General features: G+C 48.2%; 1 protein-coding gene and 1 non-coding gene across 3 annotated transcripts in view; both read left to right on the forward strand.

The window, feature by feature from the left end:
- The window catches only part of Upb1 (beta-ureidopropionase 1), a 31,080-nt gene extending 17,647 nt beyond the window's left edge, over nucleotides 1–13,433 (forward strand). For both annotated transcript variants that reach the window (XM_048451500.3, XM_048451501.3), the window contains exons 4-10: nucleotides 830–924; nucleotides 4,263–4,424; nucleotides 6,178–6,347; nucleotides 10,219–10,300; nucleotides 10,998–11,040; nucleotides 11,781–11,935; nucleotides 13,130–13,433. In XM_048451500.3, coding sequence (XP_048307457.2) covers nucleotides 830–924; nucleotides 4,263–4,424; nucleotides 6,178–6,347; nucleotides 10,219–10,300; nucleotides 10,998–11,040; nucleotides 11,781–11,935; nucleotides 13,130–13,240 — 818 coding nt within the window. In that variant the 3' untranslated portion in view covers nucleotides 13,241–13,433. The remainder of the gene's footprint in view (nucleotides 1–829; nucleotides 925–4,262; nucleotides 4,425–6,177; nucleotides 6,348–10,218; nucleotides 10,301–10,997; nucleotides 11,041–11,780; nucleotides 11,936–13,129) is intronic.
- Nucleotides 4,001–4,107, forward strand: LOC148119168 (U6 spliceosomal RNA). Its single transcript, XR_015735548.1, has one exon. It is a non-coding gene; the product is annotated as a U6 spliceosomal RNA (small nuclear RNA).
- Nucleotides 13,434–14,846: the final 1,413 nt, after the last annotated feature.

Consider the following 14,846-nt stretch of genomic DNA (forward strand, 5'->3'; position numbering starts at 1 on the left):
AACATGACTAGTAATGAAAAACATTTGCATTTCTGTAGTGAAGAGTCTGGATCTAGCCAAGCCTTTAGTATTCTGGATAGGTGCCCTACCTCCACGCTGCTTCCAGGACAAGAAAGACATAGTTAATCATGGCCATATATATGGTTGTGTCCACAATGGCAGATATTATGATAATTGCATCGTTGTGTGCTTCAGATGTGCCCCAGGTACCATAACAGTATTATACACAGCTGGAGCCCAGGTCTTCTCCTAGTGGGATCCCTCTGATCCACATACTGGAAATGCTATTGTGAGCATCGTATGCGTGGGGATGACACACGTTCTGTATGGTTGCTGTATGTGTATGTATCCAGTATTGGGTAAAAAAAAGCAAATACAAACCAGTGACTTTTGGTTTAGGGATGTGAATCGGTAATTGAGCATTTGTCCAACATACGTAAGGCCCTGGATCTAATCCTTAACACTGATAAAACAGATATGTGATAGTGTAGTAAGTGCTAGAATGATTAGTTTGCCCAAAGACCCGCCCCCCATACACATAGCAGAACATAACAAAGTAAACAAACAAAGCAACAGTTCAATAAAATATTTCCACTGAATTAAAGCCCTGGCAGGGTCTAGCTAGAGAGCGTGGAGGTGATGCCTTTATCTTTGGGCATGCGCCTCCCGCCCAGTGGTTTCCAACTCTTGTAGTATTAACGAACGGCTTATTTCTGAAGAAGTGTCCCTGTCCCCAGGAAAAGAAAGACCCCAGTGGTGACCTGCTCTGGGCTGAGGACACTCACTAGGGGACCATAGGATTCACTGCTAACCTTTCTCTTTCTCCTAGATATGCCCTTTGCCTTTTGTACCCGCGAGAAACTGCCTTGGACGGAATTTGCTGAGTCGGCAGAGGATGGGCTCACCACCAGGTTCTGTCAGAAGGTGACACATGAACTCTGCCCCCCGGGGGTGGTGGCGGGCAAACCCACACAGGTTGTGAGCACAACCGCAGCTGTCAGACGTGCCCTTTCACTGTGGAAAATGCAGCTGTGCTTGTTTGGCCAGATGAGATTAGCTGGGACTTTGACACTTTCCTTGTTGCGGGGTCTCCTCTCGCTCAGGTTCCTGGTTGCAGAGCTACAAGAGCTCTCCCTGGCTTTATGTGCCGGCAGAGCTGCAGCCTGGGAGGGATGGTTCGGAGTGACTTCATGGAAAATCTGACAAATAGCAGCACTAGCATGCAGGGATGAGTGACATTTATCTTTTCTAGACCTTTGCCCGCCCCACTTGCCGTTTGTGTAACTCAGCAAAAGCGTCAACACACGGTCTGTCTCATGGTGTAAGAATTGGTTTTCAGTTTTCCTGATGAAAACCTTGTGACGCGCGTGATCTGATCCCAGTTATCCAAACTGCCTGCAATAGTCAAATCTCTGGAGACAGGAGGGGGGAAAAGCAAGGTACAAGGATGAGAAAAGAAGTGGGGTGACTGCTGTAGGGTGCAGGGATTCCATGAGGGGCGATCAGAATGTGCCAAATTCAGCCTGTTGTGACAATTGCACAACTCTGGAAATATGCTAACCACCAGTGATTTATACACCTTGAAAGAATGATTCTGTGCCATGTGAATTATATGTTAGTAAAGCCATTATCAGAAAAGCCCATGTAGTCAAGGCAATGAGTCCTTGTTTTGGCTCTAAGAGCAACACTTTTATTTCTCTTTTCATTCAGACTTTGCCCTGTGCTTAAGAGAGTCTGGGGCAGAGCTGCACTGATTTTTATCAGGACAAAATGGTGATTCTAAACATCCATTCTCTCAAGCTAGGGGGAAAGCCTCTCATCAAGCTATTGATTCATTGTTGTGGTAAAAAAAAAAAAAAAGGGGGGGGGGGACCGGGTGAGGATTGTTTCCATCAGTAAGCCTAGATTAGGGCTTGAGAAAGAGTGTGTGACCAGAGCTGGTGCCAGGAAGATTTGTCAGCATCAAGAGGGATCAACGTCCTTCACTGAGGTCACAGGTAATGGTGGCTTAGGTAGTGTGGAGGACAAGAGATCATCTGAATCTGCTCAGTCAACAGGTCCTGATGTCCATATTGGAGAGAGAAAGAATTTAGTGGCTTGAATGTGTTCCCTGAAGTTGGTGGGGTAGAAATATGTAATATGAGTGTTTTCAGGAGGCATATTATAATGGTGGTCAGATCGTGAGGATTAAGCTCTTGTGAGTGTTTTTCTTTAGCTCCAGAGAGTTTTTCTTTTAACAAAACAAAAGTTCAGCCTCTTCTTCCTCTCTCGCCCCCACCCTCAGACGATTCCACACAGAGGCCCATCAGCTGCTGGCTGCTGCTGTTGGACTGACTTCCTTGGGTTCAGAACGCCAAGGACAAATCTCTGCTCTCTATGAGCCACCTGCTTTCTACTGTTGTTATCAGAGCACAAAACAGACTCAGCGGCAAGGTATCTTGGTATAGATGAGAAGAATAATGATAATTCATCACAAACCTTTTGGAGACAGGGTCTTCCTCTAGGTTTAGTAGCCTGGAGCTCACTATGTTACCCAACCTAGTCACAAACTCATAATTCTTTTCACCCCAGCCTGCCAAGTGCTAGGATTACAGGTGTTAGCTACCATACCTGGCTCCATTTTATTTATCTTTAAATATCTTCCATTTATTCTTTGACAGTTTAATACATGTATACAGTATATCTTGATACAAAGCTTCCCCTCCCATTCCACAGTACACCCCATGTCTTAGTCTGGGTTTCTATTGCTGTGAAGAGACACCATAACCATGACAACTCTTATAAAGGAAAACATGTCATTGGGGCTGGCTTACAGTTTCAGAAGTTTAATCCATTATCAAGGCAAGAAGCAAGGTAGCATGCAGGCAGACACGGTACTGGAGAAGTAGCTGAGAGTTCTAGATCCAGATCCATAGGCAACAGTAGGAGAACTGAGTCCCACACCGGGCATAGCTTGAGCATATAAGACTTCAAAGCCCACCGCCCTAGTGACACACTTCCTCCATCAAAGCCACACCTCCTGACGGTGCCACTCTCTATAGCCCAAGCATTCAAACCCAAGAGTCTATGGGGGCCACCTATTCAAACTACCACATGCCCCTTGTCCAGCCTTTGTGCCCTCTCCTTGGATATGGTAACTCAAGAATCCAATCTGTTGTATGAAGAATGTAAAACTTGCTACCCCCCATGCTTTTGCCTATGTGTCCCCGCTGCTGGGCATAGACCATCAGACTCTAGTACCAGGAATCTAAAGCACGGTATCCATTAGAGAGTCTCCTGGTGTCGCTCCCCTCCAGCCCGAGAAGCACATTTTACTTTCTTTGTCTGTGAATTTCATTACTCTAGGGTTCCTTTATAGGTCAAACATCATATATTGCATTTTCATAGGATGATGTCATTTAGGATAATGCTCTCAAGGTTCATTGGTCTTCTAGCATATGATAGAAATTCCTTGGATTGCATGAGTGAATAAAAATCTCATTGTCTTCAGACATCAGATTTTGCTCAGCCCTCCATCTGATGGTGGAGAGTAAAACCGCTCCTACCTCTTGGCTCTTAATGATAACAAGTAGTGTGTCTCTGAATATGGGTTCATCAGTTCGTAGACCTGTCTCACTGAGTGCCTGCCTTCTCAGTCTTTTGGGTGTATATGCATGAATGGTACTGTGTCACGGTTCTCTGTTTAACATGAAGGCACTCCCATAAATTTCCTAGAGTGACTAAATCACTTTATAGTCTCATCCCAGCTTTGCACAAGGATGATTGTTCAAATTCACACACACACACACACACACACATACACACACACACACACACACACACACACACACGGTCTCACTGAAGTCCTGGCCGGCCTAGAACTCACTGTGTAGAGCAGGCTAGCCTCACGAATGCTAGAGTTGAAAGTGTGTGCCACCACATCTGGCTATTGATTATTGTTGATAACCAACTGTAGGTATCAAGACAACACTACATTTAGTACTTTTTAAAAAACACTGCTGTGCTCGCTTCGGCAGCACATATACTAAAATCAGAATGATACAGAGAAGATTAACATGGCCCCTGCACAAGGATGACACACAAATTCATGAAGCATTCCATATTTTTTTAAAAAAACTGCTTTAAGTAATACTCAAAAACCAAGTCTAATTATTTAGGAACATCGCTAAATTTCTTTCCAGTAAAAAAAAAAAAAAAAAAAAAAAAAAAAAAAAAGTAATAATTCCCCTGAAAGAGGAACTTCATGATTTTCAATTCCCCAGCTGGCAAAGAAGCACAATATGGTGGTGGTGTCTCCAATTTTGGAACGAGATCGAGATCACGGGGGAGTTCTTTGGAACACAGCTGTGGTGATCTCCAACTCAGGAGTGGTCATGGGAAAGACCAGGAAGAACCACATCCCCAGAGTGGGCGACTTCAATGAGGTGAGTGCCAATCAGAGCTCCGTGGGCCTTTCTCGGGGAGGACTCCTGTATCAGAGGCTGTGGCACGTGACGCTGCAGGACCCAGAGAGTCGGGTAGCATTGCCCTGCATCACATGGGCACGAGGTACTTAGGGTCCCAGAAACTTTCAGGAGCGTGGGATTTATACATACATCGTATGTGTGTGGAGGAACTTAATTTGAGTTTCTGCAATATTCCCTTAAGGTAATTAGTTCATAAGCTAAAATGCAAATAAACAGGGCACAAATATAAGACTATTCCTGTGAGCCCTACTAAAGGGGCTCTGAGCTCCTAGGCAACCGTGATATAATCCTAGTTTCAGTGGATGCTGTTCTTTGTGACTTACGTGGTATCTCGATGAGTTCAGGTGTCTTTGAATGTCTGTGTACAGCAGTGGTTACACAGGACTCCTTTGGCTCACTGGTGTGAAGAATTCTCAGAGAGGGACTGTTTTGATTGGTAAATATCAACTCACAAGTAGTGGGATGGTGGCCGAGGGCATTTGGCAGAAGAAAATGGACTCTACATAATGCCAGAATACTAAATCTGAATTTGAACATGATTTTTCAAGAGAACCAATAGTTTGGGGCGTGCCGCCCCCATCCTTAGCACCCACACTACGTCCTCGGATTGAGGATTTACGCTGCTCTCAGGCTGGTCAGCAGGGTAAGAAACCATCTTCAGGGCTACGGCGAGACAGAAGAGCCCATGTTTCTAAGAAGCAACTGGAGGTGGAGTGGGGCAGACACACTCCTTGCCTGTTTACCCCGTGGTTAATCGTTAGCTCCCTGCAGACACCCCGGGCCTGAGTAGAGCAGGATCTGCTCAGGGTCCATATCCTGGTTGCTATCTAACTGGGCCAGTTTTGAAATTAATGAGAGAAAGCCAAAAGCTCCGGGAGCAGATCTGTTTGGGACCCAGCTTGCCCTTCAACTAGATCTCTATCTAGTCCTGGAAGTGGCAGCCTCGGGGCTCAGGCAGGGAAGAGGAGGTGGGAGAATAAGGTTCCCATTGGCTTGCCCTACAGGGAACCCTCTGCAGGATACCAGGCTGCTGTGTGGAGGGCGTGTTTTACTCTCGGGTTTAGTCTTAGTCGGTGGGGAAAGTCCCAAACCAATTCAAGTGACATACAGTTTCCAAACAGAAAGAGTTACCCTGGCTGGGTCTTTTCACCTCTAGCGTTCTGTGTAAGGAGCTGAGGTCGGCCACTCACGTTAACATTGACCTAACCACAACCTTTTCTTGTATCAGGATTAAAAACTTCCCATAGGGTCTTGGATCTGGCAGAACAAGTTTGATTGTAACCTAAAGTCACCTCTGTGATCCTTACACAAGCTGCAGACTGAGCAATGACACAGGCGTCTGTTGGACACTGAGACTCTTGGATGGACTTCTGAGATATATGTTGATGGATCCCTTTTTTATTTTATGAGTTTTTTTAATATAGTATAAAAATACTTCAAAAAAAGAAAAAAAAAAACTTCCCATAGGTTATCCTGGAAATCATGTGATCTACCACAAAGCAAATCGTGGATTAAGTACTAGGCCATTGTGTTCTCCCCCTTAGGGTGGCTTTGTTATTGTGTCTCGGTTTTGTGTGTGTGTTAACACTGCAATTCTGGATCGTAAAGTAGAGTCACACCCCAAGTGGTGATATTCACTTCTGCTGAGGCTGAGGAAAGCAGAGCTGTTTCCACTCTGAGGCACCAACGTAGAGCTCTTTGTCCTTTTCAGTCCACTTACTACATGGAGGGAAACCTGGGCCACCCCGTGTTCCAGACCCAGTTTGGCAGGATTGCTGTAAACATTTGCTACGGGCGGCACCATCCCCTCAACTGGCTCATGTACAGCATCAATGGAGCAGAGATCATCTTCAACCCCTCAGCCACCATTGGAGAACTCAGGTCACTGGTGGGAGATCTGGGGGTGGGGGCTTTCTGGACCTCATTCACCACCTCAGACCCAGGGTCAACCTGTGGGGTTCAGACATGGGTTTACTAAAATATAGTAAGCAGGTGCAATCATCAGGATGTCTAGATCGCTGCCCTGCGCCACCCTGTGATTGATTGGCTGTTGCACATTTAACCAGTTTTTCAGTAGGGGGAAATGTGCTCAAGGTGACCATTGCATACTGTGATCTCCCCAAAGAGCCATTCTACCATTGGCAGCAAGTTTTGCTGGGATTTTGAACACTGGGACAAAGATAATACAACCACCGTCCTGCATGACAATCTGGAATCTCAAAGCCTGACTCCTAAGTGGAGCACACTGGGTGCCTGGCCAGCATGACCTCTGGACAAGGGTCTTCAGAATCCTGAGCCCTGACTCGGCCAGGCCCGGAAGGAAGGGCAGTCATCCAGAGTAGTGGCCCAGAGGCAGTAACACTGCCCAGAGGCACAGGATAATCCAGGAGACTTGATTTAACGAGTGGAAAGGTTCCCTTTAGTAGTATGTAACAGGAAGTGTTTGAATCCCATCTTCATCTCTAATAGAGGTCACACTGCTTTGTTGTGGTCCATGGCGTCGCTGACGGCTGAAGCAGATGAGCGCATGCGCATGAGCGGGAGTGCGTGGCAGGGAGTTGGCTGAGATCGCCCACGTGGCTGAGATTGCACCATGTCTCCCTTTTACTTAAGCTAAGCGTTGGGAAGTTTATACGTCTATTTGTCAGTGTTCTCATGGCCGTGAATGAACAGCTCACAAGACTCAAAGAAGGGACGGTTTATTTTGTCTCACGGCTTGAAGGCTGATCATCTCAGTCAGGAAGCACAGGGACATCAGTGATGGCACTCATCTGGTTTCCTCAAGCATTCTCTTTTCTCTCACTGTAAATGCAGATAAGAGCAGAGAGGAGTAACCATGCCAAGGCCTGAATGCTATGCTATCTTGAAATTACCTTGACCAGACAAATGTGTTTTGAATTCAGCTATGTTCAAGATTCCAGCGAAAGTATATTGACATAAATATAGCCCCATTCTTTGCCAGAATCCAAAATGAATGGTGTCTGCCCTACTTCCTGATAGACCTCTATGCTCCCATAAGACGAACTTTATGAACAGAGTCTTAGCCATCTGAATTTATATTAGCATTCAGACCTTTTCAATTTTGACCGAAATGGCTCATTAACTCTCCTTAGACCATTCTCCAGCATCTCTGGTCCAAACTTCAGCATTCCCTCAAAAGGCCTATGAACCACATAGCCAGGTTTCTCAAAGCAAAGGCCCTACTTTCAATATCAATGACCTGAATGATTACTTTTCTTGTTACTGGGACCTAAAGTCAGACAAGAAGTAAATAAAAGAAAAAAGGATTTATTCGGAAAGTGTATGGTTCCGTGGTTCAGCCCGTGGCAGGGAAGGCACAACAGTAGAAGGGTGAGCTGTGCATCTACAGGGAGGAGGTAGAGATGCTGCTGCTCAGCCTCCTTCTTCCTCCCTCCTTTTAATTCATTCTAGGACTTTAGCCCATGGCATGGTACCGCCCAAGTTTGGTTAAGGGTGCGACACTCCTCGGTTAAGTCTCTCTGGAAATATCCGCATATATATCCTAAGAAGAGTATCTCCCAGGCGATTCTGAAGTATCATCACAAGTTAAAAGAACTCTAGGAATTTATGTCCAAACATACCAACCTGGAACTGCCTTCCTCCAAAGCATGATGGATGGGTACAGCAGGAAGTGCCGGCTTTAATTCTCTGGCTTCCATGTCTGTGTTCTGTCCCAGTAGGGTTGGGGTCATGGGAAAAGCTCTACATTCTCGATGGATTTGTGTTCAATGTCTTCTAAATGTCAGAGGCAACACTGAATTTACTTTCACTTTGAAGCACGCTGCTTGTGTTTTGAAGAACATCCCTCCACGTTCAGAATTTTCCCAGCAGGCCCCCAACAGACCTAGAACTCAGCTATCCAGTTGCTTACATTAGGTGCAGATGGAGGTGTGGGCTGGGTCTAGGAAGGGCGCTTTGGGGCCAAAGGGCGAAGGTCATACTTTGGGTCTCCCCTTGGGGTTTCCACTTGGGAAATATGTCTCCTGGAGTTTTGAATGCAGCTGACTGTCCATTGTCAGTTGAAGGGCAAGGTGGTCATTAGTCATCCGTCCGCTAGGTCTTAGTGGAACCTTGGGGCCACCTCGTGGAGTATCCCCCCTTCTACCAGCTGGGTGTAAGACTTTTGGAAAGCGACTGGGGAAATGGCTTAGAGAGTAAAGGTGCCTGTCACCAAGACCGAGGACCCGAGTTCAGTCCCCAGCCCCACGTGGTGGAAGGAGAGGATCCACTGCCCCTCGGCTCCAAATGTGCACATACAAAATAAGGAAATAAAATGTAACAAAAAAAATTTAAATACATTTGGGGAACTCCATCTCCCTCTCAGGTTTCCCTAGCGGAAGCTGAAGTCTACTTCCTGGGCACAGGGGTGTGCACAGGCTTCTGGGTGTACCCAGAGAGCCACCTCATGTTATGTATGCAAAGGCCCTCCCCAGTCTGTTATCTCGAACCTTTCTTAGCTCCAGTGAAGCAAACAGAAGTAACCCAGTGTAATAGGCACATGATTCCTTAGGTCCACATCAGCCTAGTTGAAAAATGATTGTTTTCCCCTTCGTTGGCTAAGATTCGCCCAGCCTTCAGCTTTCAAGGGTGTGGGGGGGGGGGGCTAGAAAATCTGGTCTCTGGAAGAGAAGGCTGGTGCTTCATGGGGTAAACTTCGCAGCGTGAGTTCATGCCCTTTCCCAGTTACTTGTTCCTGTAGAATTGTGGCCCGAGGAAGTGATGTCAAAGAGAGAAAAGGGACACGTGAGACGTGAGTGATAGTGGTGGTGACGGTGTTCATAACAGAGCAGCTGGCAGCCACGAAATGTCAGGGTTAAGGAAATTTCAAGCTGTGTCTTCTCTGGGTCAGCGTCGCTAAAATGGGCCATGGTGAAAATAATGCAACGTGGCGATTTGAAAACACTGAGCCCTGAGAAGATAGGAGATGTGTCTCTCACTATGCGTGCTCAGGATGCTTTCTTTCTGTGTGTGTGTGTGTGTGTGTGTGTGTGTGTGTGTGTGTGTGTGTGTATGCAAGGGTAGTCATGAAGGGTAGAAAAAAACGTTAGCAACTAGTTTATTAGGCTGGGAAATTTTCTTAAAGTAACATGATTATTTGTGTAAGTGGCTGGTTTTCCTTTTCTTTTCCTTTTTTTTTTTTTTTCTTTTAAATACAGGGTTAGGTAAACCCCTATGTTGTTCCATGATTTCCAAGCCCATCCCCTATGGGCCATGCATTAGCTCCCTAAGCCCGTAGCTCCTCTCTGATATTTACCAGTCTTCAGTTCGACTTAGAAGGTGGCCTCCCTGGGAAGAATAACAAGGGTGGACATGACAGTTGCAGAACTTCATCTTCATGACCATCCAAGCTACATCATCTCACTCAGATATTTTGGGGGAGACTGAGACTTAGGGTAAAGGCCGTCTGACTCACAGTGGACTACGGCAGTGTGGGCTCTGCCTTTCGCTGGCTTTCCTTAGGAAGCTGGTATTGGTTAAGCAAGGTGTTGACAAGCTGGTCAACTTGCAGATTGGTTGTCTTCAGGCTTGTCCCAGCTAGCTCAGGTGGGCGGCGTCCTCCCTGTGTCACCTGGACTAGGGTCTCACCCCCAGACCTCTCGCCTTGGCTGAGTGCTGACTTGGGGCCGTGCACAGCTCTGCTCCCAGCCAGGCTGCGTCTCAGAGCTGAGCATGCACGGAGTGGCCGACAAGTCTCCAATCTGCCTCCCCCTCCCCTTCTCACATCTCACAGTGAGTCCTTGTGGCCAATCGAAGCCAGGAACGCAGCCATTGCCAATCACTGCTTCACTTGTGCCATCAACCGTGTGGGTCAGGTATGCGTCTGAAGTTCAGCTAAGGAAAGTGGGGGGGGGGGGGACACTGACTGATGGCCCTGGGGGACTTCACCTGCCTTCTTGCTCTCTCTGCACACATGCCACAGACTGTAGGGTCCCAGGAGAAAATGGCTTCATCTGGTAGGGTTTTTTTGGGGTTTTGGTCTCTCCTCCCCTCCCCTCCTCTTTCTTCCCATTCTTTCCCCTCCCCTCCTCTCATCTTGCCTCTCCTCTCCCCTCTTCTCCTCTGCCATCCCTTCCCTCTCCCCTCCCCTCCCCTCCCCTCCCCCCTCCCCTCCCCTCCCCTCCCCTCCTCTCCTCTCCTCTCCTCTCTTCTCCTCTCTCTTATACAAGGTGGAGTGTTGCTCCTCCAGCAGGCAGGCTGACCTCACATCCATTGCCCAGCTCTGAGATGTGTGGGTACCTAGCGTCTCCCAGCTCCATGGTTATGAACCCAAATACAAAATCAAGTCTCGCTTTGCCTGTCGCACTCCTTGCTGGCTTCCTAAGGCGCAGTGCTGGCCTGCTGAACATTTACCAAAGCTTGCCTATTTGCCCAGTGAGTGCAGACCAATGCCTCCCTTTAGCTGGTACCTGCTTGGACCCCTTGCTGCTCTTGGTCTGGCTGGGTGATCTGGAAAGACTGTCCTGGTGCTGCCACCTAGAGGTTCATTTTAGCCTTGCACTTAATTCACAGGAACGCTACCCCAATGAGTTCACTTCTGGAGATGGAAAGAAAGGTATGTTCATGAACCTTCCAGTGGCTGGGCCTCATCTCCCCTGCTCCACCTACTTCCTCTGGGTGGGGTCTGCTCCACAGTCTGTGCTTGCTCTTTGGGTGCCTAGGAAGGGGCTACTGACTCTCCTCTGCTCCCTAACTGTACTGATGATGTCCCTTGAGTCAGCATAGATTGTCATAGGATCTGGGGTCCTCAGGAGGTTATGAACTGAAGGCAACTCCCAATGCACCACTGCTAAAATTCCTCCACCCTGAGGTCTGGCCTCTCTACCCAAGAATGTGAGCCAGAAGTACCACTTCACTTACCAAAATGGTGTTTTACACCGAACTCGGTGGGCCCCTCTCAGAAAGATACAAGAGGATGAAAAGAACTGTTTCCATGATCCCTCCATCTGAAGGCCCAGGCGGCACTCCAAACTTATAGAGGTTCCGATCCTAGATTCGTTCAAATGATTGGCAGGCAGAGATGTGGGAAAGAAAATCCTGGAACCTATCTTAGAGGAGCCACCTCACTCAGCTATGGTGGCCTTGAACCGTTCTCGGGGCAGGGGAGAGTGATGTGAACGGAACGCTATGCCACCTTCTCTTAGACCGAAAGGCATGAGGAGGGAGACTGGTTGGCAGCAGACGCAGGGGCGGTATGCCAGGTTGCTTTCTCTCTGCTATCCTGCCACGTGCCTGCCCTGCTTCTCAACCCACACTGTGTACAAACCCGTGGCTGCTTCCCTTTGTCCCCTCAAGCTCACCACGACCTTGGCTACTTTTACGGCTCAAGCTACGTGGCAGCTCCTGACGGCAGCCGGACCCCGGGCCTCTCACGTAATCAAGATGGGCTGCTGGTCACTGAGCTCAACCTCAACCTTTGCCAGCAGATTAATGACTTCTGGACTTTCAAGGTGGGTCCTCAAGTCCCCTTCTGCCGCCCTGCAGGCAGCTGGAAGGAGGCTCCAGCTCCCCACTGAGCAGAGGGTCAGGACTCTGCTGTGTGGGGAGGATCCCTGGGTGGGATGATGCTCGAGCAGGGGCTATCAATAAATTCCCCTTTCATTTGATTTAGACTCTAGGCGCCCTCACACAGATTAATCTCAATTTCATCTGTCTAGAGAAAACGGTGGGTTGGCTTCTGTGATCCTTTTTCCTTTCCAGGCATTTGCACTAGTCACGAGATAATTGTGCCTGTCTGGTTCTGCCTGCGACCAGGCTCCAGTCTAGGCACTGAGGCAATAGTGGGAACCGGGTCACAGGGATCTCTGCCCGGCTCTGACTCCTCTTTACTCGGTTCCCTTGGGCAAACCTCTTCTGTCCCTAGGCCTAGGGACAGGCTCCAGTGCTGCCTATGGTCAGCAGTCTGGGAGTGCAGTGCCTGCCCCGCTGGGATGAGACAGTGGTGGCCAAGGCCAGGGACCCCTGGAAGGGCCCCTGACTGCAAGGTTTGTTACACTGGCCTCCAGCAGTTCACAGAGAAAATTCATGTCCCCCTCTGTGTGACTGAATGGCTTGGCCAAGTGTGACTGGAGGAGCCCAGATGCGGACTCTGGACTCTGTTCCCCAACTTGACCTGAGTGCGAGTCCTTGGTCGTATTCCAGAGACTCAGATTCTCAATGGACAGACAAGGTACTGCCCATGAGAAGTTCTGACCTCCCTGTCCTCTTCTTGGGCAGCTGGGGTGAACGCAGGATTCCATTTCAGTCAGAAGTTGGAGCCATGAACGTGGCCAGCTCTTTTACACCAATTATCTCTGGGAGCAGCAAGCAAAGTAGTTTCTCTTTAGGCCCTTTCTGGAGACACAAGCCTTCCCAGGGGTGGCAGGTGTGAGCTCATGCCCCTCTCCTCCATCCTGCCTCAGGCTTGACCACACCTCCAGTCAACTGGGCTGAGCTGTGTGAGTCATCTCGCATCCTTGAACCTCACTGGCATGCATGGTGAGGTCATAAGGCAACTTCTTGTCTTTATTACTGTCTGAAATAACCCTGTCAATCAGCAGGATGGATATAGTTTCTACCCCGCGGCTGCCCCCTAGTGGCCAGAAGTGGTGGCAGACAAGGAATAGATTTTTAAATCCTCCCCAGCCTGTGTCTTTTGTTTTCAGATGACAGGCCGACTTGAGATGTATGCCCAGGAACTTGCTGAAGCGGTTAAACCCAACTATCGACCCAACATTGTGAAGGAAGACCTGGTTCAACCCCTTAGCTCGGGTTAAGTGGCTCAATTTTGAAATGTGTGCGGGGATTGGGGGGTAGGGTGGGGTTCAACACCAGGCAGGAGGAGGATAGAATGGGCAAGCCCATGGGGATAACTACTAATAATGAACACGTGATTTTCTTCTGGGGACTTGGGAAATGTTTTGGGATTCAAAAGATGATTCAACAACAATGAAAATCTATTCAATGTAACTGGATTGCCCACTCAGAAAGTGCTTTGTTTTGCGTATGCGAATTCTACCTCAAGCTAAGAAATTCCCAGGTGCTGGGGGCGCATATCCAGCAGGCTCAGAGGAGGATGGGAGGGGGGTATGTTTGAGAGTGAGCGGCTTTGATAGACTCCCCAGCTTCCCACCTCTGCTCCCCATCTGTGTCTATAATGAGATGCCACACGAACCAGGCAGACCTCAGGTTGAGTTCCGATCCCAAGTCGTCTCTGCTCCTACCCATTCTTCTCTCCTCCACCCTGGTCCAGTCTCAAGGCTCCATCAGCCCCTTGAGGTTCAGTTTGGGAAAGTGTGTGCTACTAGGAAGAGGGTAAAGGCAGATGAGAGTCAGAGAGCGCACAGCATGACTGAGCAGGTGGCGCTGCCCTTGGGAAGAGCTGAGTTAACTAGCTACAGACAGCTCTTCAGGCAGGCACAACCCTAGGGTATGCAGAGTTTGACGTGGGAGGCGTGGTCCCCTTGTGTTTCCCTGGACGGTCTTGAACTCTAAGGTTCAAACCATTCTATCATAGCCTTCTGAGTAGCTAGGACTACGGGGATGTGCCACCGTGTCCAGCTTGTGTCAAGGTATCTCCCAAATGCAATTAAAGTTTATAGTCTGTTGACTGAGTGATATCATGCCATAAAACCAAGGCGGACCTCACTCAGTCTGTTTACAGTGGTAAAGAGCATTCTTGAGCCTTCTGTGGGGAGGGAGGAGTTGTGTATAGACAGCAGTTCCAGCCCTCGGAGAGAGGTTCAACCTGGCTCCCTGACAGCCCTCTGTGGCGCTATTAGACTTACCCAGCCAGCCCCACAATGGCTCCCTTCACGTCCTCATAACATCTCCTAATATCTACCCTATGAGTTCTGCCTCTGGCTGGGTCTAACTGCTACAGACTTTGATGTCGAAAGCAACCCCAAAGAACAGAATCTTAAGGATGAGTTTTCCTCTTTGGTTCTGGGCTTCTAGTATTCTCTCCCTTTTTTTTTAATTTTATTGATTTTTATTGAGCTCTACATTTTTCTCTGCTCCCCTTCCTGCCTCTCCCTTCCCCTTCAACCCTCTCCTATGGTCCCCGTGCTCCCACTTTACTCAGGAGACCTTGTCTTTTTCTACTTCCCATGTAGATTAGATCTATGTATGCCTCTCTTAGGGTCCTCATTGTTGTCTAGGTTCTCTGCAATTGTGATTTGTAGGCTGGTTTTCTTTGCCTTATGTTTAGATTTCTAGAATTCTATTCATTTGATTTGGTTTAAGGACATTAATGACTCTCTTTCCCATGACAAAAACAGAAGATGTTGCCCATACCATGATGGATGTTACCACCAACAGATAAGTGTGGGGCAGGTTACCAGCCAGTGCCTGAGAGTCCCAGCTTGCCCTTCCTGATGGCCT

This window comes from Myodes glareolus, chromosome 18, assembly GCF_982192425.1.
Source record: "Myodes glareolus chromosome 18, mMyoGla1.1, whole genome shotgun sequence".
Taxonomy (NCBI): domain Eukaryota; kingdom Metazoa; phylum Chordata; class Mammalia; order Rodentia; family Cricetidae; genus Myodes; species Myodes glareolus.